The sequence below is a fragment of the Nerophis ophidion genome, linkage group LG22, assembly GCF_033978795.1.
Source record: "Nerophis ophidion isolate RoL-2023_Sa linkage group LG22, RoL_Noph_v1.0, whole genome shotgun sequence".
Taxonomy (NCBI): Eukaryota; Metazoa; Chordata; class Actinopteri; order Syngnathiformes; family Syngnathidae; genus Nerophis; species Nerophis ophidion.
Genome location: NC_084632.1, coordinates 21,209,266 through 21,234,921, shown reverse-complemented (window position 1 = coordinate 21,234,921; position 25,656 = coordinate 21,209,266). Strand labels below are relative to the sequence as shown.

Here is a 25,656-nt window from a genome sequence, read left to right as displayed (position 1 = left end):
TGTTCATTGGTCGTAGTGTGTGATGACAGTATTTACATTTAGATGCTGTCTTCTCTACCAATTATTAGTAGTCAAGGAGGCCGATAACCGATATTTGGAGCCGGTATTCATGTGCAGTAAAATATAGCTCAACAATAATAGTATACGCTAGTAAACCTCAGGTGATTTTTTTATTTTGTTTATTTAATTTCAAATTTTTGTCATTTATTTTTTAAGGAAGCGACATAATATTTCATGCAGCCGGTTGATTTAGCACCAAAATCATCAGGGGATATCACAAGCACTTTTATTACATATGTCTAAGAGGAGCATTAACGTTTGCATTACAAAATATGGGAAATCTCTTAAAAATAATTAAAAATATGGAAATTTACTAAATCACAATAACTTGCAAGCTAATCAATTTATAGCAGTTTGTGGATTTAATACATTGTAATGTTTCTTTGTGAGGAATGATTTCTCAATACGATATGATTGATAAGAAGCATATGATTTTTAAATTTGGCAAACATTTAAATAAAACTGTCTGAGCACAGCAGTGTATTTTAGTGTATACTTTATATATCCTTTAAGAATACTTTATATCTTTTTGCACTTCAAACAAAACTGCTGAAATACTGTAACTTGACCACCCACTGATTTGTAATTCCCATACCCTCTATGTATTTTAAATTGTTTATCAATATGTAATTTTGATATTGTTGTGTATTTTCAAACCTGTGTAATTTCATTGTGGATATTAAATGCACCATAAAAGGACTGCAGATGGAAATGAGCATGGTGCTAAATTAAGTGCAGCCATACTCTTAATGTAACTGCACATAGTCCTTCAAATAAACAAATACAAAATAGTAGTAAGGACCACTGGTTATTACTATTAACTTAATGTGTACTTGTCACAATATTTTTTTATACGTTTGTTAATACTAAATACTGGTATCATACATATATATATATATATATATATATATATATATATATATATATATATATATATATATATATATATATATATATAGGTGAGGTCACACACTGATGTTGGTCAAGAAGGCGTAGCTCTGAGTCTCCATTCTAATTAATTTCAAAGGTGTTCTATCGGGTTCAGGTCAGGACTCTGTGCAGGCCAGTCAAGTTCATCCACACCAGACTATGTCACCCATGTCTTTATGGACCTTGCTATGTCATGTTGAAAGAGGAAGGAGTCTGCTCCTAACCAACACATTTAGCTGAACTGCACCAATTTTGTCAAGAAGAGCGGTCAAAAATTCAGCCAGAAGCTTGTGGATAGCTACCAAAAGCGCTGGATTGCAGTGAAACTTGCCAAGGGACATGTAGCCAAATATTAACATTGCTGTATGTATACTTTTGACCCAGCAGATTTGGTCACAATTTCAGTAAATCCTTAATAAAGTTATAAAAGAACCAAACTTCATGAATGTTTTTGTGACCAACAAGTATGTGCTCCAATCACTCTATCACAACAAAATAAGAGTTGTAGAAATTATTGGAAACTCAAGACAGCCATGACATTATGTTCTTTACAAGTGTATGTAAACTTTTGACCACGTCTGTTTGTAGTTACTGAAATACAGGAAAAGCCCCAACTCTCTGATTCAATGATCCTTAAGTTCCCTCTACTCATTGTGTCCCACTTTACATTGTTTGTGTTATTGTGATCACAACTACTCTGGATTTATGTAGAAAATTGTATTTTATATTGGACATGTTCTTGTTTTAGAAAGTACGCAGTCGGTCCCTGGAGGATGTGGTCATCCTGAATGTGGACAATAACACACTGGAGAGTCCCTTTGACGATCTGCACAACCTTCCCAGTGATGTGGTGAGACACACACCTTTCTTGCTTTTTCTTTCTTTCTTTCTTTCTTTCTCTCACTTTCTTTCTTTTTATTTATTTTTCTCTCTCTCTCTATCTCTCTCACACTTTCTCTCTTTTTCTATTTTCTTTCTCTCTATCTTCGTTTCTTTATCTCTTTCATTTCTCTCTTTTGAACTTTCTTTCTTTGTGTTTTTCTTTCTTTTTTCCCTGTATCCCTCTATCTTTTTATTTCTTTCTTTTGTTCTTTCTCTCCATCTTTCTTTCTCTCTTTCTTTCAAAATTTCTTTCTTTGTTTCTCTTTCTTTCTTTTTATACATTTTTCCTCTCTTTTTAAGTTTTTTTCTTTCTTTCTTTTTCTCTTTCTCTCTGTCTTCCTCTATCTTTTTCTTTTTCTCTTCCTTTCTTTCTCTTTCTCTCTATTTTCCTTTTTTCCTCTCTTTCTCCGTCTTTCTTTCTCTTTCTCTCTTTCTTTTTATTTATTTTTCTCTCTCTTTCTCTCTCTATCTCTTTCTCCCTTTCTCTCTTTTTTTATTTCTTTCTCTCTTTCTTCATTTATTTCTCTCTTTCTTCCAAACTTTTTTTTTGTTTTTATTTAGTTTTCTCTTTTTTTTTCTTTCTCTCTTTCTTTCTTTCTTTCTTTCTTTTTTCTTTCTTTCAAACTTTCTTTCAAACTTTCTTTTCATTTATTTCATTTATTTTTTCCCTCTCTTTCTCTTTCTTTCTTTCTTTTACTCTTTATCTCTTTCCCTCTTACTTTCTTTACTTCTCTTTTTCTTTTATTTCTATATCTTTCTTTCTTTCTTTCTTTCTTTCTTTCTTTCTCTTTCTCTCTATCTCCCTTCCAATCCATAAGCGGTATAGATCGGTTGGTAGAGCGTTCGATCTCCGCTTCCGCCATCCGAGTCAATGCCGTTGTGTCCTTTGGCAAAACACTTGACCCACCTGCTCCCAGTGCCACCCACACTGGTTTGATTGTAACTTAGATATTGGGTTTCACTATGTAAAGCGCTTTGAGTCACTTAAGGAAAAAAGCGCGATATAAATATAATTCACTTCACTTTATTTCTTTCTCTCTTTCTCTTTTTTCTCTCCTTTCTTTTTTCTTGCTTTCTTTATTTCTCTTTCTGTCTCTTTCTTTCTTGTCTTCTTAGAACAATGAGGTAAAGTGAAACCTCAGTTTTCCATTCTCTCATACACTGACTTATTCATATAGCCAACCTTGTCATCCTATGGTTCTGTCCCCCTCCCCGCATCATTAATGTCTGCAGTACTGGCCCCTTAGATTGCAGCTGTCTTAAGTAAACTCCCGTCGCTCTGTACGATGCTTGAAGGCGAACATCATTCCCTGACCATCAGAGACTTGTGAGGAAACGTGCAACTCCCCTCCTCCCTTCATCGCCATCTATTCCTATCATTATTTCACCAAGTCGTGCCTTGGTGCCTGCCCACTGGCACGTTTCTAAGAGCAAGGGATAGGAGGAGAGAACGAGGCAGGGGGAAGAAAAGGCAGCGAGGGCTGATTTTCGAGGGGGAGAGAGTGGGAAGAAGGGGGCCAATTACCAGTGTGGGCAGTGAAGCCACCTGCCAGCGCGTCGTCTCTTTAATTAATGGAGCAATGATGCTGCAGAGATGCTTCCTGTAACGGTGACCGGCGTCAGGGTCACTCACACATTTATATATACGAACACACAGCAATGTACGCACACACACTCACACGCACGCACACAAATAATACACAAGCTTGTCTTCCCTTGTCTCTGCCGATGCAGGATTGTTTGTTTTGCTGTTTTCAGACGGTGTGTATTAAAGCTCCACTGTGAGGCGCAGAAGCCCCCGCTGAGCCTGCAGACACGCTATTATCCTCACTGCTAACATTATAGACTGTATGGCCAGAACATCTGTACATAATTCAATCGACTACTCAGTCGATGACACACCACACAACTCCCTCAGAACTCCCACATTGTTTGCACGAATTAGATTTCATACGATTGAATACAATTTGACCAGTCCATAACTTTTCTGGTTAATTTACAGAGAGAGGAAGAAAAAAAATGTGGCAAAACATAAACACAAGACATATTACCGTATTTTTCTTGCTATAAGTCGCATTTTTTTTCATAGTTTGGCCGGGGGGACCGACATATACTCCGGACATATACTTATGTGTGAAATTAATAAAACATTACCGTAAAATATCGAATAATATTATTTATCTTATTCGCGGAAGAGACGGAGAAAATGTCAGCAATAATCACGCACACATCAGCCAATAAGAATAAGAATTTGGCTGGGGAGGGTCATGGCAGAAGTGCATTGTGGGTCATGGAATGCTAACTGCTATATGCTACTGCCGTAGCTATTAAAATGGATCATTTCATCGTTGGCGGTAACTTATAAAAACTGAGAAGGGCTAAACAAAAATGGCACCGAAAGGGAAATCATATACTGCAGATTACAAGCTGGACGTAGTGAAATATGCTTATCTTATCTTATCTGTCTTTGTTGTCATTTTTATCCAATTTGATTTTATTGTTTTGATTTTGTACGGTGTCCTTGAGTGCCCAGAAAGGCGCATTATAAGTAGAATGTATTATTATTATTATTATTATTATTATTATTATTATTACCATGGTAACTGGTAGGGTTGTACGGTATACGGGTATTAGTATTAGTACCGTGATACTAAATAATCATATTCGGTACCATACCGCCTCTGAAAAGTACCGGTCCGCCACACCCTAAGATTTTTTGTTAAAATAATGCCAATAATGCCATTTTTTCTGGTCCCCTTTATTTAGAAAATAATCGAAAAGTTTTAAAATAATATTGGTATCAGGACAGCACTAGTCACTAAAATATTCAAAAGTGCAGATTCTAACCACTGATATATGTTGTATAGTTCAAAACGTATGGTAATTTGAAAACATCACTGCACATCATAATAGCGACTACACTTTCCATCTTAAAGATCTAAAAAAAAATATTTGTGAATGTCCAGCGGGCCAGATTGAAAAGCTTAACGGGCTGCATTTGGCCCCCGGGCCTTAATTTGCCTAGGTCTGCTGTAATTGATTGACATTCTGCAGTGCCCCCTGATCAAGAGTAACTTGAACAGGCCAGTCTGAAGTCTGCCATTGAACACCAGAATGACTCCGACAAGAATTGCAAAAATGTGACGTGGTCACATGAGACCAAACTTTAGGTCTTTTGGATCAACTCAACTCAACATAATGTTGAATATGACCCCAACATCTCTACTGTCAAACATGGAGGTGAAAACATTATCCTTTGGTCCTGTTTCTCTGACCCAAATCCCCTCTGAGGTGTTTGCAACCCTAATGACCAACGACAAGAAACGTCAAACCTGCGTGCTTGTCAACAGGTGGTTCACCAGATAGGACTAAACCACATTTAGCACTAGGATCACATTCATTTATTATGTCATATTCAAACTATTGTGTTGAAGCCTGGGGAAATTGTTATAAATCACATCTACAGCCTTTAGTCACTCTGCAAAAAAAGGCCATCAGGATTGTGTCCAATGTTCACTACAGACATCATTCAAATCCACTAGCGGCATAGCTCGGTTGGTAGAGCGGCCGTGCCAGCAACTTGAGGGTTGCAGGTTCGAGTCCCGCTTCTGCCATCCTACTCACTGCCGTTGTGTCCTTGGGCAAGACACTTTACCGACTTGCTCCCAGTGCCACCCACACTGGTTTAAATGTAACTTAGGTATTGGGTTTCACTATGTAAAGCGCTTTGAGTCACTAGAGAAAAGCGCTATATAAATATAATTCACATAATTCACAATTCACTATTTATGGACTTAAAGCAACTTAAACTGAACGATGTGATCAACTTTAAAACTGCTCAGATTATATTAAGGGCATCCCAAAACTCTCTACCATCCAATATACAGAACCTTTTCCATGATAGAGATAATCACCATAGTCAAAGTTTAAGAGGAAACAACAAATTATATTTGCCTACATTTAGAACAACTTTAAAGGCCTACTGAAACCCACTACTACCCACCACGCAGTCTGATAGTTTATATATCAATGATGAAATATTAACATTGCAACACGTGTCAATACTGATTTTTTAGTTTACTAATTTACAATTTTAAATTTCCCGGGAGTTTCGTCTTGAAAACGTCGTGTAATGATGACGTGTACGCGTGATGTCACAGGGTTTTAAGAAGTGTGAGCGTTACGCACACACACACAGGTGAAAGTCGTCTGCTCTAACGGCATAATTACACAGTATTTTGGACATCTGTGTTGCTGAATATTTTGCAATTTGTTCAATTAATATTGGAGAAGTCACAGTAGAAAGATGGAGTTGGGAAGCTTTAGCCTTTAGCCACACAAACACACGGTGATTCCTTGATTAAAATTCCCGGAGGTGAAAATTTACTATGGATCAGAGCGCGGTCAGGCGAACAGGAATCCAGACCAAATGTCAACCAGCAGGTTTCGGTGAGAAAATTGTGGTTTAAAAAGTCAGTTCTTACCGGATAAAAGCTGAGCTTGTGCCGTCCATAGCTGCCGTCGACTCCCCTGAGACATTGCGTGTCAACACACGGCCGTGGAGACACACCTCCGACTATCAGGTATAGTTAAACTCACTAAAACACTAGCAACACAATTGAAAGATATGGGATTTCCCAGAATTATCCTGGTAAATGTGTCTAAAAACATCTGAATCGCTCCCAATGCAATCGCCTTTTTTTTTTTTTTTTTACTTTTTTTGTAGTCCATCCATCCATCCATTTTCTACCGCTTATTCCCTTTTGGGGTCGCGGGGGGCGCTGGCGCCTATCTCAGCTACAATCGGGCGGAAGGCGGGGTACACCCTGGACAAGTCGCCACCTCATCGCAGGGCCAACACATAGACAAACAACATTCACACTCACATTCACACACTAGGGCCAATTTTAGTGTTGCCAATCAACTTATCCCCAGGTGCATGTCTTTGGAAGTGGGAGGAAGCCGGAGTACCCGGAGGGAACCCACGCTTTCACGGGGAGAACATGCAAACTCCACACAGAAAGATCCCGAGCCTGGATTTGAACCCAGGACTGCAGGAACTTCGTATTGTGAGGCAGACGCACTAACCCCTCTGCCACCGTGAAGCCCCGTCACTTTTAAATTTCTTCATCCACGAATCTTTCATCCTTGTCAAATTAATGGGTAAGTTGTCGTTTTCTCGGTCCGAATAACTGTTTTTGTTGGAGACTCCCATTAAAATCAATGTGAATATATGAGGACCCATCAACATGTGACGTCATCGTCTGCGACTTCCGGTAAAGGCGAGGCTTTTTCAGGAAGTACCAAAAGTGGCAAACTTTATCGTCGATTTTCTCTACTAAATCCTTTCAGCAAAAATATGGCAATATCGCAAAATGATCAAGTATGACACATAGAATGGACCTGGTATTCCCGTATAAATAAGAAAATCTCATTTCAGTATGCCTTTAAAATCAATGTGCATTTCAGTGCGTGGAGTCACTCTGTGGAACAACTTAGGGGACAAGTTAAAAACATGTTCTAGCATGATTCAATTTAAAAACACTGTTTAAAAAAGTACTGAAGACGTACGAGGCGGAAAGAGAGAAAATGGGTTGTGCTTGTATAGCGCTTTTCTACCTTCAAGGTACTCAAAGCGCTTTGACACTACTTCCACATTCACCCATTCACACACACATTCACACACTGATGGAGGGAGCTGCCATGCAAGGTGCTAACCAGCACCCATCAGGAGCAAGGGTGAAGTGTCTTGCTAAAGATACAACAGACGTGACTAGGTGGGGATTGAACCAGGGACCCTTGGGTTGCGTATGGCCACTCTTCCACTGCGCCACGCCGTCCCCTCAGCACAGAATGCGTGTGTGTGTGTTTTGTCTCGTCTTGTCTTGTCTCATAGTATTGTTAGTGTACAGGAGTTTTTCTTGTTTTGTTTATTGAGCAGTGGTTCTTAACCAGGGTTCGATCGAACCCTAGGCGTTCGGTGAGTAGGCCTCAGGGGTTCGGCGGAGCCTCTGCCGCGGAGGTCAAGATACACCCGACTCATTGTGTAAATAAAAACTTCTCCCTATTGGCGTATTATGGACAGCCCTAAACAATGTTCCCTCTAATTTTCCATCTGATTTGCAGGTGTGTAGTTTGTTGTGAGTTCATGCACTGTGTTGGTTATGTTCTTTGAACAAGGTGATGTTCATGCGCAGTTAATTTTGTGCACCAGTGAAAAAACCTATAACTCTGTCTTGAATTTGAAAAACATTAACATTTTTCACTAAAGAAGGGTTCGGTGAATGCGCATATGAAACTGGTGGGGTTCGGTAACTCCAACAAGGTTAAGAATCACTGTTATCGAGTATTGTTCTTGTATTATATTGTTTATGTTAAATGTGGATTGAGTGAGAGGGGTTGGGCTGTTATAAGCATCTGCTTCATCCAACCCCTTTTCAAGCCTTGCATAAATATCTCTGCCAAAATGTAAAAAAAAAACTGTGTGTAGTTGTACTGTGTAGGTTCAATTCACATACATTTGCCTCAGTCAAATACAAATTATTTTATAACCTTCATTTCTTGTTTTTTTCTGGATTTGTTGTTTTGTTTTGTGTCTCTCACTTACAGTAATTCTGCCATACACATTCTGGACTCTGTATATCTTTGTAAGGGATTTACAAACCCAGCAGGAGATTGAATAATTATTTGTCCCACAGTATGTATACTATATACCAGTGGTTCTCAAATGGGGGTACGCATACGCCTGGGGGTACTTAAAGTTATGGCAAGGGGTAAGTGAGATTTTTTTTTTTAAATATTCTAAAAATAGCAACAATTCAAAAATCCTTTATAAATATATTTATTGAATACTACTTCAACAAAATATGAATATAAGTTCATAAACTGTGAAAAGAAATGCAACAATGCAATATTCAGTGTTGACAGCTAGATTTTTTGTGGACATGTTCCATAAATATTGATGTTAAAGATTTCTTTTTTTTGTGAAGAAATGTTTAGAATTAAGTTCATGAATCCAGATGGATCTCTATTACAATCCCCAAAGAGGGCACTTTAAGTTGATGATTACTTCTATGTGTAGAAATCTTTATTTATAATTGAATCACTTGTTTATTTTTCAACAAGTTTTTAGTAATTTCTATATCTTTTTTTCCAAATAGTTCAAGAAAGACCACTACAAATGAGCAATATTTTGCAATGTTATACACTTTAATAAATGAGAAACTGATGACATAGTGCTGTATTTTACTTCTTTATCTGTTTTTTTCAGCCAACAATGCTATGCTCTGATTAGGGGGTACTTGAATTAAAAAAATGTTCACAGGGGGTACATCACTGAAAAAAGGTTAAGAACCACTGCTATATACCAATTGGAAATCGCTATGTCCAGCACAGCAGAATCTTCTTAGTTCAATCTGTTCCAAGACATTGGACAATTTAATTGGAAATCATCCATCATCTTCCGCTTATCCGAGGTCGGGTCGCGGGGGCAACAGCCTAAGCAGGGAAACCCAGACTTCCCTCTCCCCAGCCACTTCGTCTAGCTCTTCCCGGGGGATCCCGAGGCATTCCCAGGCCAGCCGGGAGACATAGTCTTCCCAACGTGTCCTGGGTCTTCCCCGTGGCCTCCTACCGGTTGGACGTGCCCTAAATACCTCCCTAGGGAGGCGTTCGGGTGGCATCCTGACCAGATGCCCGAACCACCTCATCTGGCTCCTCTCGATGTGAAGGAGCAGCGGCTTTACTTTGAGTTCCTCCCGGATGGCAGAGCTTCTCACCCTATCTCTAAGGGAGAGCCCCGCCACACGGCGGAGGAAACTAATTTCGGCCGCTTGTACCCGTGATCTTATCCTTTCGGTCATGACCCAAAGCTCATGACCATAGGTGAGGATGGGAACGTAGATCGACCGGTAAATTGAGAGCTTTGCCTTCCGGCTCAGCTCCTTCTTCACCACAACGGATCGGTACAACGTCCGCATTACTGAAGACGCCGCACCGATCCGCCTGTCGATCTCACGATCCACTCTTCCCTCACTCGTGAACAAGACTCCTAGGTACTTGAACTCCTCCACTTGGGGCAGGGTCTCCTCCCCAACCCGGAGATGGCACTCCACCCTTTTCCGGGCGAGAACCATGGACTCGGACTTGGAGGTGCTGATTCTCATTCCGGTCGCTTCACACTCGGCTGCGAACCGATCCAGCGAGAGCTGAAGATCCCGGTCAGATGAAGCCATCAGGACCACATCATCCGCAAAAAGCAGAGACCTAATCCTGCGGTTACCAAACCGGAACCCCTCAACGCCTTGACTGCGCCTAGAAATTCTGTCCATAAAAGTTATGAACAGAATCGGTGACAAAGGACAGCCTTGGCGGAGTCCAACCCTCACTGGAAATGTGTTCGACTTACTACCGGCAATGCGGACCAAGCTCTGGCACTGATCGTACAGGGAACGGACCGCCACAATAAGACAGTCCGATACCCCATACTCTCTGAGCACTCCCCACAGGACTTCCCGAGGGACACGGTCGAATGCCTTCTCCAAGTCCACAAAGCACATGTAGACTGGTTGGGCAAACTCCCATGCACCCTCAAGAACCCTGCCGAGAGTATAGAGCTGGTCCACAGTTCCACGACCAGGACGAAAACCACACTGTTCCTCCTGAATCCGAGGTTCGACTATCCGACGTAGCCTCCTCTCCAGTACACCTGAATAAACCTTACCGGGAAGGCTGAGGAGTGTGATCCCACGATAGTTGGAACACACCCTACGGTCCCCCTTCTTAAAGAGAGGAACCACCACCCCGGTCTGCCAATCCAGAGGTACCGCCCCCGATGTCCACGCAATGCTGCAAAGTCTTGTCAACAAGCCCCAGAAATAGGAGAGTCCACCACAGATTCCCCAGGCACTGCTTCCTCATAGGAAGACGTGTTGGTGGGATTGAGGAGGACTTCGAAGTATTCCTTCCACCTATCCACAACATCCGCAGTTGAGGTCAGCAGAACACCATCCGCACCATACACGGTGTTGATAGTGCACTGCTTCCCCTTCCTGAGGCGGCGGACGGTGGTCCAGAATCGCTTGGAAGCCGTCCGGAAGTCGTTTTCCATGGCTTCCCCGAACTCCTCCCATGTCCGAGTTTTTGCCTCCGCGACCGCTGAAGCTGTACACCGCTTGGCCTGTCGGTACCTGTCCACTGCCTCCGGAGTCCTATGAGCCAAAAGGACCCGATAGGACTCCTTCTTCAGCTTGACGGCATCCCTCACCGCTGGTGTCCACCAAGGGGTTTTAGGATTGCCGCCCCGACAGGCACCAACTACCTTGCGGCCACAGCTCCGATCTGCCGCCTCGACAATAGAGGTGCGGAACATGGTCCACTCGGACTCAATGTCCAGCACCTCCCTCGTGACATGTTCAAAGTTCTTCCGGAGGTGGGAATTGAAACTTTGTCTGACAGGAGACTCTGCCAGACGTTCCCAGCAGACCCTCACAATGCGTTTGGGCCTCCCAGGTCTGTCCGGCATCCTCCCCCACCATCGCAGCCAACTCACCACCAGGTGGTGATCGGTAGAAAGCTCCGCCCCTCTCTTCACCCGAGTGTCCAAAACATGAGGCCGCAAATCCGATGACACAACTACAAAGTCGATCATGGAACTGCGGTCTAGGGTGTCCTGGGCCAAGTGCACATATGGACACCCTTATGTTTGAACATGGTGTTTGTTATGGACAAACTGTGACGAGCACAGAAGTCCAATAACAAAACACCACTCGGGTTCAGATCCGGGCGGCCATTCTTCCCAATCACGCCTCTCCAGGTTTCACTGTCGTTGCCAACGTGAGCGTTGAAGTCTCCCAGTAGGACAAGGGAATCACCCGGGGGAGCATTTTCCAGTACTCCCTCGAGTGTTCCCAAAAAGGGTGGGTACTCTGAACTGCTGTTTGGTGCATAAGCACAAACAACAGTCAGGACCCGTCCCCCCACCCGAAGGCGGAGGGAGGCTACCCTTTCGTCCACCGGGTTGAACTCCAACGTACAGGCTTTGAGCCGGGGGGAAACAAGAATTGCCACCCCAGCCCGTCGCCTCTCACTGCCGGCAACGCCAGAGTGGAAGAGGGTCCAATCCCTCTCGAGAGAATTGGCTCCAGAGCCCTTGCTGTGCGTCGAAGTGAGTCCGACTATATCCAGCCGGAATTTCTCGACTTCGCGCACTAGCTCAGGCTCTTTCCCCCCCAGTGACGTGACGTTCCACGTCCCAAGAGCTAGCTTCTGTAGCCGAGGATCGGACCGCCAAGTGCCCTGCCTTCGGCTGTCGCCCAGCTCACAATGCACCCGACCTCTATGGTCCCTGCTATGGGTGGTGAGCCCATTGGAGGGGTGACCCATGTTGCCTCTTCGGGCTGTGCCCGGCCGGGCCCCATGGGAACAGGCCCGGCCACCAGGCGCTCGCCATCGTGCCCCACCTCCGGGCCTGGCTCCAGAGGGGGGCCCCAGTGACCCGCGTCCGGGCGAGGGAAATCTGGGTCCATGATTTTTCTTCTTCATAAAGGTCTTTGCGCAGTGGCAGTATCGTAGCCTATGAGGTTTATCCGAGGCGCGATTATTGCTAGTTGAAACTAATTGGAAATCATTTAAATAAAACAATTTTCAGGATCAAACTGTAACCATCTTAAAAACATAAAGAAAACACATTATTAACAAGCAAATACAACACTTGTTTTGAATTGTAACTTGCTTAAAACAAAATACAATGATCAAAATAAAATGCAAAACATGAAGAGTAAATAATGCATTGCTCTTTAATCTAAGCTCAGCCAGGGCGTGCTGAGGTTTGACACGATATGCTGATATTTTGTCACCCATGGTGGCAGTCCATTTTTTGGAACAAATGCTACAAAGTAAAACAAAAAAACGGTTATTTGATTATTTCTCAGCTGGAGTCTCATGAAGGACTCTGTGGTCCTACTCGTCATTCATAAGGGAAGTTTAAACTTCAGCGTTTTGGCATATTTTTCCTAATTGTACAACTTTGTCACCATTTGACCGTCCGTAGGTCATGGATATTCAACTTAATTGTTTTGCGGGGACCTCATTTCCAGAAAGATAAAGACCAGATCAGAATTTTCTTTTTGCTATTTGTCTTATTGTATATTCTGTAGAGCCAGCGTCCTTTACCGTGAACATTTGATTTTGGTCTTTTTAATTTTGTCAGAGCTAAAGGAACACAGTGTGTTTTGAATGACCTTCTGAAAAAAAAAAAAAAAACCTAGTCAAAGATCATCTCTATGATAGCGCTCTAGTTTTTTTTAAGAATCTGCTGCAAAAATTTGAACATTTTTTTTTAACTGAACTTGCGTGCCACCAGTTGAAAAGCCCAAATTATAAAAAAGAGAGCACCAAAGATGGAACCTTGAGGAACACCGCTAGTAAAACTAAAAAAGTAAAAAAAATGACTACCGGTACTTACTTCATCTGAAGTAAACAAGCTACACCAAAACCTGGGTTACATATATGACATTAAAAAAAAAAAAGTGTAACTGCCAAAAAGTACAGGACTTAAAGTGGTGCCTTGAGGGACGCCTCAGTTATGTATGGCAAACGTTTGGACCCCAGTATTCTATGTTTGATTGTACAGTTAAAATGTCAACGCAATGATCTGCCAATGTGTTTACAGTGGTCCAACTCAGAGGCCGGTATGGTGTCTTTCTCAGGCCAAATTTGGCCCCCGGCCGCCAATTGAATAGCACTGGTCTAAGTCCACCGTTCTCAATTGTTTTATTCCTCGCTCATATCCACTATTCCTCTCTCTGCCATCATGATCGGGCGCTAGTCAGGACAAAGGTTTCCTGGGTGAGATAGAGCCTGATAATCTGCATTCTTGGCGACGTCAACATGAAACCTACCCATCCGTTATGTACCTTCGTTTGTTTAACTCAGGGGTCTGCAACCTTCGGCACCAGAGCCATGGTAGCTCTCTGGAGCTTTTTCAAGAATGTATGAAAATAGAAAAAGATGGGGGGGAAAATCTGTTGTTTTATTAGGGTTTCTGTTGAGGGAAAACATGACACAAACCTCCCTAATTATAAGAAATTCCAGTGTTTATATCAAACATGATTCTCTGATGAGAGAATTTGGCAAGCACCGTTTTGTCCTACTAATTTTGGCGGTCCTGAACTCACCCTAGTTCGTTAACATGTATAACTTTATTCAATGATGACAGAGAAAGACATATTTTATGCCACTCATTCTTTATCTCATTTTGTCCACCAAACCTTTGATACTGTGTGTGAATGGTCAAAGGTGAGCTTTGTTGGTGTCATTGAATTGTGTGGAGTGCTTATCAAGCATATTTGGTCATTGCATGACTGCACGATAATCAATGCTAATATGCTATTTAGGCTAGCTGTATATACATTATGCCTCATTTGTCGTTATATTTGAGATAATTGAATATCCTTTACTTTTATATTATTTGTATATAATTTAGTTTTGCTTGTCTCATGACACATTATCTATCTGCATTTCAGATAGTTGTTTGTGTGCCATGTTGTTCCAGACCACAGCAAACATTACCTAGCTTGCCAAAGATTGTAATAAATCTATTAAAAGAAAACAGCCTGCCGATTCCTTTGACTTGGACACACACATCTATACATTTGGTCATTCTGAGCCATCATTTCCCGGAGTTATGTCACCTTCTGAGTAGCGTCTGATTTACTAATGGTGTCTAATGTTGTAAAAATGTGTACAATAAATATATAACATTTCAACATTTCTGTCAACAAAGATTTGCTTCAGCCTGCGACACATAGTCATTTTGATAGTAGGCTAACAGGTAATATAGACACTTACCTCATGTGTTGCCTTCACTATAAGACTTAAATACGGCTTTTCATTTTTTGCGGTTCCAGACAGATTAGTTTTTTGTATTTTTGGTCCAATATGGCTCTTTCAGCGTTTTTGGTTGCTGAGCCCTGTTTTAACTGAAACATGCTGGAAAATAAAAAGGTCGTCCACAAACTTTTCCTATTAGAAGTCATGGTAAAATGTTAGGGTGTTCCTTTTAGAGCTGAATGCTTGTTGAAGCTCCTGGTGTCTGGCTACACTGTCTTCATCTCCCTTCCTGTCTGGTGCCTCGATGTTCAGCACCCAGGGACTTGAGCCAGAATTACCTGCAAAGTGAGTTTGTCATAGAACCAAGTTATGATATTTGATGAGCGACAAAAGCCAAGAGAGAAGCCTTTGTCTTTGCCGCCTGATAAATTAAGTGGCAGACTCTGAACCTTTTGCTTTGATCCGGTGCGCACCGTTTTTCCCGGCTAATGACAGAACATAGCCTGCACGTCATGTCAAATTACACCACCTGAAACGCAAACTACCCCGGCATTAATATATTTAAAGCTGCAAATGACTGCTGTTGTTTCCAGTCGTATTCATTGCTTTTTGTTGCCTGCTCTCATCTTTTCACCGGTGCTGGTGGATTAATAAGCGAGCGAGCAGGTACTAATTAAGTGGAATTCCAGGTCTCTTGTTAGTCAGCTTGTTAGCCATGAGGACACGCCACGTGGCATTTGATGTTTGTGTTTACACACAGGGGGGATGTTTGAGGCATTGTGTAGTCAAACAGAGGCCCGCAGTCTTGATTAATGCTGAGTGATTCTCTGCCTGAGCTGAGCAGCCACACATTGTTTGCAAGCCACTAAAGCTACCCTTCATTTCTCTCCAAAGCCTGCTGTATTATTCTCACTTTAAAGGCCCAGTGTCACTTTGTGTGAATCCATAAATAAAGCGAAATTGATTCAAAGCTGTAGGCCACAGGCGAGATTTTTTATGTCTATTTCCAGTGTAACTAAGAGCGAGAACCAAGCACTCTGATGTTGATTTAAGCAAACCTTATGAGATCCCGCTAATTAAGGCGACGCAGGCTGTGAGCACATGTGGACTATATTATGCCGGGCCCGGCTGACCAGTGGTCGCGCTTTTAGCGGGTTCAGAGTTCACAGTTGTCTCGAATTAGCCGGCCTTCCTCAGACGGGACCGCTACACTGGCTCCACGACTGCCCGCCCACTTAATGGTCTTTCCCCACTACTTCACACATAATATTTTAGATTTATTGACTCTCCCAAATGCTACTACGCCAGTAGCAGTTCCGTTTGCTTGAAAAAGCGGAAGGATCCAAATGACAGAGTGATTGGTAATAGGACGCAAAAACATCCACACCTTCTAAAATGTTTTAATTTTTTTTAAGAATGTTTTTACTATGCCAAATTAGGGCTGGGCGATATTGCCTTTTTTTTATATCGCAATATTTTTAGGCCATATCACGATATACGATAAATATTACGATATTTTGCCTTAGCCTTGAATGAACACTTGATGCATATAATCACAGCAGTATGATGATTCTATGTGTATACATTAAAACATTCTTCTACATACTGCATTCATATATGCTACTTTTACACTTTCATGCAGAGAGGGAAATCACAACTAAGTCAATTGACCAAAACTGTATTTATTAAAGGCCTACTGAAATTAGATTTTCTTATTCAAACGGGGATAGCACGTCCATTCTATGTGTCATACTTGACCATTTCGCAATATCGCCATATTTTTGCTAAAAGGATTTGGTAGAGCACATCGACGATAAAGTTTGCAACTTTTGGTCGCTAATAGAAAAGCCTTGCCCTTACCAGAAGTATGTGCGCATGACGTCACGAGTTGCAGGGCTCCACACATATTTTTATTGGGAGCCACCGGCAGTAAGAGCTATTCGGACCGCGAAAACGACAATTTCCCCTTTAATTTGACCGAGGATGAAAGGTTCGTGTTTGAAGATATTGATAGCGAAGGACTGGGGGGAAGAAAAAAAAAAGGCGATTGCATTGGGACGGATTCAGATGTTTTTAGACACATTTACTAGGATAATTCTGGGAAATCCCTTATCTTTCTATTGTGTTGTTAGTGTTTTAGTGAGTTTAATAGTACCTGATAGTTGGAGGGGTGTGTCCACGGGTGTCTTGAGGCCATAGACTGAGGGAAGTCGATGGCAGCTGTATGGACGGCGCACGCTCAGCTGATCTTCGGTAATAGGCGACTTTTTACCACAATTTTCTCACCGAAAAGCGCTGGTTGACATTTGGTCGGGATCCAATTTAAACAAAGAATCACCGTGTGTTTGTGTGGCTAAAGGCTAATGCTTCCCAACTCCATCTTTCTACTTTGACTTCTCCATTATTAATTGAACAAATTGCAACAGATTCAGCAACACAGATGTCCAAAATATTGTGTAATTATGTGGTTAAAGCAGACGACTTTTAGCCGCGAGTGGTGCAGCGCTAATATTTCCTTACAGTCCGTGACGTCACGCGCAAGCGTCATCATTTCGCGACGTTTTCAACAATAAACTCCGTGGGAAATTTTAAATTTTGTAAATTAAACTAGCCGTATTGGCATGTGTTGCAATGTTAATATTTCATCATTGATATATAAACTATCAGACTGCGTGGTGGGTAGTAGTGGGTTTCAGTAGGCCTTTAAAGTTATTAAGCAATGGCACAAACATTCATGTAATTTCCAAAACATAAATTGCAAGATTGTCAGAGACATTTTAAGTGTCAAATAAAAATGAGTTGCATAATAGGAAATCAAATAGTATTCGTCTTTCACTATGTGGTAGGTTACTAAGGTTATGAAATTCTCTTCATTCTTTAGCGAGTGACTTTTCAAATGATGCTACATATTAGCAGTAATGCTACTTTTTATAGCAACGCTTTTTCTCGCCACACTTGACAAATTACGGTTGTCTGGTCGACATATTCCCACTTGAAGCCGACCCACCGCCAGACGATGGAAACCCTGCTGTTTTTATTGGGAATTAAGTCTTCCTTCATTTGTTACCTGATCAGCACCATCTTTCTCTCGTACGGCTATGTTAGCAGCTAACGTTAGCCACACCGCTACTTCTCTGCTGGGCGAGGGCGTGTATGTGACGTATGACGTCACAGTTTGTGACGTATGTAAGAATGTGCGCCTTTGAGGAGACACCAGAAAGAGCGAGGAGAGCCTGAAGTGTACGCCCGCAGCTAAAAGTCCTGCGTGAGAACGTATACTCGAATATTACGATATAGTAATTTTCTATATCGCACAGAGACAACCCCGCGATATATCGTATATATCGATATATCGCCCAGCCCTATACCAAATTCATATACTCTGACAACCAGAAGGATCGACACTTAGGACCCTATTGTCCCGTTTGCGCTTACGTGTTTTTGCCGCTGTTGAAGCATGTTTCTCTTATTCGTATTTTCTCATCCAGCTTCTAGACACACCCCGCCCGCATAAGTTCGGCAAAGTTCGCTAATGAATGGGGGACTTTGCCGTTGTTCCGAAAAAATGTGCTGATCCATTAAAAAAAAATGCAACCTGTTACGTAATTCAATAGTTAACAACATAAGTCCGTGGTTCTCAACCTTTTTTCAGTGAACATTTTTTCGATTTAATCAGAGCAAAGCATTTTTGTTTGAAAAAAAGAGATGAAGTAAAATATCATCCGTTTCTGATTTATGAAATTGTATAACAATGCAAAATATTGCTCATTTGTAGTGGTCTTTCTTGAACTATTTTGGGGAAAAAAAGATATGAAAATAACTAAAAACTTGTTAAAAAATAAACAAGTGATTCAATTACAAGTAAAGATTTCTACACATAGAAGTAATCATCAACTTAAAGTGCCCTCTTTGGGGATTGTAATAGAGATCCATCTGGATTCATCAACTAAATTCTAAATATTTCTTCACAAAAAAAGAATTCTTTGACATCAATCTTTATGGAACATGTCCAAAAAAAATCTAGCTGTCAACACTGAATATTGCATTGTTACATTTTTCTCACAGTTTATGAACTTATATTCAAATTTTGTTGAAGTAGTATTCAATAAGTATATTTATAAAGGATTTTGAAAAAATCACACGTACCCCTTGGCATACCTTCAAGTACCCCCAGGGGTAAGCGTACCCCCATTTGAGAACCACTGCCATAAAGTCCCCCTTTCCTTGTGCTGTTCTACTAGCTAATTTCCATCCAGTTCAACAATAACTGGACGCCGTTACACATTTCCCCAAACTACGGAACGGGCTGAGGGTCAAAAACGTTAATCGTGCGTTAAAAAAAGTATCGTCGCTAAAGGAACTTCTAGTTAACATGTTACTATCGTGTTAACTTTGACAGGCCTACTTTTTATTCACTTGTTTTTTAGTTTAAAAAAAATCACATTGTTAGAGTTTGAGTTTTTACTTTATATGCATAGATATACAATATTAATTGCATTGAGACTGTGCTTGTGTCAGTAAAAATCAATGTGTTGACAAGCATCCTGAAGAGGGAAAAAAAAAAAAAGTACATTTTTGCGGGAGGATCAAGGTATTTTGGTGTCTTCTTCTTCTGAGAAACACATACAGTACACCGCTCCTCCTCTGCATAGACATTGTGCTGATAACTTTATAATTGGCTTTTGGTTGCACGGGCTGTTTACTTTACGAGTCATTAAAAGTATCCAAGAATAGCAAATTAGGCGAGTGTTAATTCTGATAACAAACAGTGTGTGACTGAATCCGATTCTTTTTTGATCCCTGCAACTGATCTCCAACCAATTTTTCATGTATTATTCTTTCTGTGCCACCTATTCAAGGTGAGCCGCTACAATGCCGCTTACATCCTTATATTCAGATGCTCCCTCACATCACAGCCTAATTCCTTCTCTTCTTTTCCTCCTCCTCCTCCTCCTCCTCCCCTCGCTGCTTTGCTGACACCGTGTACCCATACACTCGTCGCCGCCGCTGCGCATTTGATCATTTGTATTCCCAATCAAGGGGTAAATATACAGCGTACACTCCCACTTCCTGTATTTCAAGCCTCTGTTTGGAGGTTTACAAATGAATGAGGGGGCTGAGGTTGTGTCTGCACGCCTCTCCTGAGATCACCTGGCACACTTAATCAAACATTTGCGCCTTTAATTTGGTGCTCGCTCCCCCGAAAAACAACACCTGCGTCATCATCCGCAGTCGACAGCGAGCGAATGGCTTCGACTGCCATGTCCAACCGTGACTTTTACTTTTGACGGCTTTAGTAGGCTTTCGCTTGCTTTTCACCCACGGCTCTTTTTCTGTATTAATACACTCGCGGTTTCTAAACGTTCTAAATGACAGTGAAGCATTTACGCCAGGCTCTGCAGTACATTCTCCAATTGCGGCATCGCCTCACTCGGAATAGAAGTCAAAAAAAAGGAGCGCGACATCACCCGTTGCGTCGGTTCCAACGACGCAAGAGATGACATTTAACTGTAGTTAATTATGTATGCAAAACGCAGCCGCTCAGCCGCTTTAAGAGGTCAGCTTGACAAAGTATCCCCACACGAGGGGAAATCTCATGGCAATGACATAGCCCTATTAAAACACACACAAACTGCCAGTGCAATTAACAGTGCAATACAGTTTCATGCCATGGTCACTATTGCCTGGTTTTTCTTGCTATATTCTTACAAACCCCGTTTCCAAATGAGTTGGGAAATTGTGTTAGATGTAAATATAAACGGAATACAATGATTTGCAAATCATTTTCAACCCATATTCAGTTGAATGCACTACAAAGACAAGATATTTGATGTTCCAATTCATAATCATTATTTTTTTTTTTTGCAAATAATAGTTAACTTAGAATTTCATGGCTGCAACACGTGCCAAAGTAGTTGGGAAAGGGCATGTTCACCACTGTGTTACATCACCTTTTCTTTTAACAACACTCAAAAAACGTTTGGGAACTGAGGAGACTAATTGTTGAAGCTTTGAAAGTGAAATTCTTTCCCATTCTTGTTTTATGTAGAGCTTCAGTCGTTCAACAGTCCGGGGTCTCCGCTGTCGTATTTTACGCTTCATAATGCGCCACACATTTTCGGTGGAAGACATGTCTGGACTGCAGGCGGGCCAAGAAAGTACCCGCACTCTTTTTTTTTTTTTTTACAAAGCCACGCTGTTGTAACACTTGTCTTGCTGAAATAAGCTGGGGCATCCATGATAACGTTGCTTGGATGACAACATATGTTGCTCCAAAACCTGTATGGACCATTCAGCATTAATGGTGCCTTCACAGATGTGTAAGTTACCCATGCCTTGGGCACTAATACACCCCCATACCATCACAGATGCTGGCTTTTGAACTTTGCGCCTATAAAAATCCGAATGGTTATTTTCCTCTTTGTTGTGGTAGATACCACATCCTCTTTTTCCAAATATAATTTGAAATGTGGACTCATCAGACCACAGAACACCTTTCCACTTTGCATCAGTCCATCTTAGGTGAGCTCCGGCCCAGCCAAGCCGTCGTCGTTTCAGGATACTGTTGATAAATGGGTTTGGCTTTGCATAGTAGAGTTTTAACTTGCACTTTCAGATGTAGCGACTAACTGTAGTTACTGACAGTGGTTTTATGAAGTGTTCCTGAGCCCATGTGGTGATATCCTCTACACACTGATGTTGGTTTTTGATGCAGTACCGCCTGAGAGATCAAAAGTCTGTAATATCATCGCTTACCTGCAGTGATTTCTCCATATTCTCTGAACTTTTTGATGATTTTACAGACCGTAGATGGTAAAATCCCTAAATTCCTTGCAATAGCTCGTTGAGAAATGTTGTTCTAAAACTGTTCAACAATTTGCTTACAAATTGGTGACCCTTGCCCCATCCTTGTTTGTGAATTACTTAGCATTACATGGAAGCTGCTTTTATATCCAATCATGGCACCCACCTGTTCCCAATTAGCCTGCACACCTGTGGGGTGTTCCAAATAAGTGTTTGATGAGCATCCCTCAACTTTATCAGTCTTTATTGCCACCATTCCCAAATTTGTTGTCACGTGTTGCTGGCATCAAATTCTAAAGTTAATGATTATTTGCAACAAAAAAAATGTTTATCTGTTTGAACATCAAATATGTTGTCTTTGTAGCATATTCAACTGAATATGGGTTGAAAATTATTTGCATATCATTTTATTCCGTCTATATTTACATCTAACATAATTTCCCAACTCATATGGAAACGGGGTTTGTATTTGTACTGTTGTATTATTTATTCTTATTGTTGTTTTTATATTTTATTCTTATTGTAATATTTCCTTTTTTTTTCCATTTATACCCCCATTATTTACTTTTCACTTTTTAAATTCAATCTCAATTCTGTACACTGCTGCTGGAATTTTAATTTTCCTGAGGGAACTCTCCTAAACTAGGAATAAAGTACTATCTTTCTTTCTATCTATCTATCTATCTATCTATCTATCTATCTATCTATCTATCTATCTATCTATCTAGCCATCTATCCATCTATCCATCTATCCATCTATCCATCTATCTATCTATCTATCTATCTATCTATCTATCTATCTATCTATCCATCCATCCATCCATCCATCCATCCATCCATCCATCCATCCATCCATCCATCCATCCATCCATCCATCCATCCATCCATCCATCCATCCATCCATCCATCCATCCATCCATCCATCCATCCATCCATCCATCCATCCATCCTACCGCCCTTTTCCCCTTCTACTTTACAGCCGGTCGCCGAGATTTCAGACTTCACATTACTTTATTCCAACGTGTCAGTGGCTCAAATCCCAATTTTTTAAAAATACCAAGCAAATGAATACATTTTAGCGTTGAAGCGAGTGCCATTTGTTGTGTAAGAAAGGGACACGCCGGCTCTGTGTGTGTGTGTGTGTGTGTGTGTGTGTCTTTGTTCATATTTGGGCGTGCGCATACAGTTCAAACTGAAGCACATCAAAAGAAAGTGGGAGATTTTCATAGCTATTTTTTTTTCTTTGTAGTTCTTTAATTGCATCCCCATGGCTTTCTTTCCATGGACAGAATCTTAAACAAAACATTCGCAGGGGTTTTTTTGGGTGGGGGGGAGATTTTTTTTTTTTTTTTTTTTTTTTTTTTTTGGAGGGAGACGAGAACTCAACTTTTTAAACAACAGACGCATGTCAGGGATGAATGATTTTTAATTTGGTGAAATATCCAAACATATTTTTAGGTTTTGCTTGCAGCATATTATAACTTTGTCTGATTGTTAACAATCATAAAATTACAGCTGTTAGAGGAAATACTCTGCAGGTTTTACTTAGCCTGTGATGATTTTTGTATTTTATTTTTTAATTCTTTATTTTGTATTTTTTTATTATGTAGTTTTCAAATGCCTTCTCTTTTGTAAATGTGCATTACACACTCTAAAGAAGCTATGTCCTCTGCAGTGGACATTTGTGTTTTGGGCTATGTCTTTTCCAAAATGTGTAATAGACCAAAGAAATAGACCAAAAACACATCTCAGGAGAATATACACATATTTTGTGTGCATACAAACTCGGACTGTCAAAAATAATAAGTTAATCCCTCCCTTTTACTTTTAACACCTTTAGGAAGCTTTAGCCGGCTTTTTCACCCTATTTCACACACTGCTCTATTTTATTAGGGATGTCAGAAATAATGAGTTAAATCATATGATTAATCACATTAATTATGTAATACGCTGATTAATTACACAATGTACTGCTTATATACCTGAACAGTGAATTATTTTGAATCTTATAAAAATGTATTTATGTTATCTCTTACTTATATCCTGCCTTATAAATGACCCTTATTGCTCATGTAATTATTTTCCCCAAACTTCTGCACAGTAGTACAATTTAATGGCATTCATATCTCTGCATAACAATGTTTTAACCTTCTCTACTTATTTATTGATAGCATGTAATATTCAGCCTGTTAAACATTCTCCAATTGTAGACTATAAATCAGAACACATATTTTGTCCAAACTCGGACCGTCAAAAATAATAAGTTAAGCCATCCCTTTTACTTTTAACACCTTAAGGAAGCTTTAGCCGGCGTTTTCACCCTATTTCACATACTGCTGTTTTTTTTTTCTTTTTAGGGCTTTCAGAAATAATGAGTTAAATCATTTGATTAATCACATTATGTATTCACGCTGATTAATCACACAATGTACTGCTCATATACCTGAACAGTGCACTTACAGATGTAGCGACAAACTGTATTTAGTGACAGTGGTTTTCTGAAGTGTTCCTGAGCCCATGTGGTGATATCCTTTAGAGATTGATGTCGGTTTTTGACAGTGCCGTCTGAGGGATCGAAGGTCACAGTCATTCAATGTTGGTTTCTGACCATGTCGCTTACGTGGAGTTATTTCTCCAGATTCTCTGAACCTTTTGATGATATTATGGACCGTAGAGGTTGAACCCCCTACATTTCTTGCAATTGCACTTTGAGAAATGTTGTTCTTAAACTGTTTGACTATTTGCTCACGCAGTTGTGGACAAAGGGGTGTACCTCGCCCCATCCTTTCTTATGAAAGACTGAGCATTTTTTGGGAAGCTGTTTTTATACCCAATCATGGCACCCACCTGTTCCCAATTAGTCTGCACACCTGTGGGATGTTCAAAATAAGTGTTTGATTAGCATTCCTCAACTTTATCAGTATGTATTGCCACCTTTCCCAACTTCTTTGTCACATGTTGCTGGTATCAAATTCTAAAGTTAATGATTATTTGCAAAAAAAAAATGTTTATCAGGTTGAACATCAAATATATTGTATTTGTAGCATATTCAATTGAATATGAGTTGAAAAGGATTTGCAAGTCATTGTATTCTGTTTATATTCATATCTAACACAATTTCCCAACTCATATGGAAACGGGGTTTGTAATATTCACCCAGTTAAACATTCTCCAGTTGCGGAGTATCACTCAGAACACATATTTTTTTGCATCCAAACTCGGACTCTCAATAATAATAAGTTAAGCCATCCCTTTTACTTTTAACACCTTAAGGAAGCTTTAACCGGCTTTTTCACCCTATTTCACATACTGCTCTTTTTTTTTTTTTTAGGGCTTTCAGAAATAATGAGTTAAATCATGTGATTAATCACATTATGTATTACACTGATTAATCACACAATGTACTGCTTGAACAGTGGATTATTTTGAAAGTTAGAAAAATGTATTAATGTTATCCCTTATGTCCTGCCGTATAAAGGACCCTTATTGCTTTTTTCTGCATGGTAATGAGTGGATATAGTGTGCTCATGTAATGATTGCCCCAAACGTCTGCACAGTAGTGCAAGTTAATGGCATTCACATCTCTGCATGAAAATGTTTTAACCTTCTCAACTTATTTATCAATAACATGTAATATTCAGCCAGTTAAAACATTCTGCAATTGCGGACTATCAGTCAGAACACATATTGGTGTGCATCCAGACTCGGACTGTCAAAAATAATAAGTTCAGAATAGTTGTATTGCCATCGTTTGAGGTGGGGTTCATAAAGTAAGATTTTTTTCTTGGTACAATCATGCAGCATAAAACCCATATAACAGTATAGGTAATAAGTAATAAAATTGAGCTGTAACTGAGGTGTCAGATCTTGTTATTGTTCATGTGTCTGAAGGCCGAGGGGGAAAAAAAACTGTTCAGGAAGCTTTACTTTTAACACCTTTCGTAAGCTTTAGCTGTTTTTTTCACCCTATTTCACCTACCGCTCTTTTTTATTAGGGCTGCCAGGAATAATGAGTTGAATCATATGATTACCGTATTTTTCGGACTATAAGTCGCAGTTTTTTTTCATAGTTTGGCCGGGGGTGCAACTTATTCTTCGGAGCGACTTTTGTGTGAAATTATTAACACATTACCGTAAAATATAAAATTG

General features: G+C 40.5%; 1 protein-coding gene and 1 pseudogene across 2 annotated transcripts in view; both read left to right on the top strand.

Moving 5' to 3' along the window:
• Positions 1–25,656, top strand: part of dennd1b (DENN/MADD domain containing 1B) — a 421,036-nt gene that overhangs the window by 290,261 nt on the left and 105,119 nt on the right. For both annotated transcript variants that reach the window (XM_061883482.1, XM_061883480.1), the window contains one exon: positions 1,739–1,840. In XM_061883482.1, the coding sequence (XP_061739466.1) occupies positions 1,739–1,840 (102 nt within the window). The remainder of the gene's footprint in view (positions 1–1,738; positions 1,841–25,656) is intronic.
• Positions 12,419–12,531, top strand: LOC133540977 (U4 spliceosomal RNA; annotated as a pseudogene).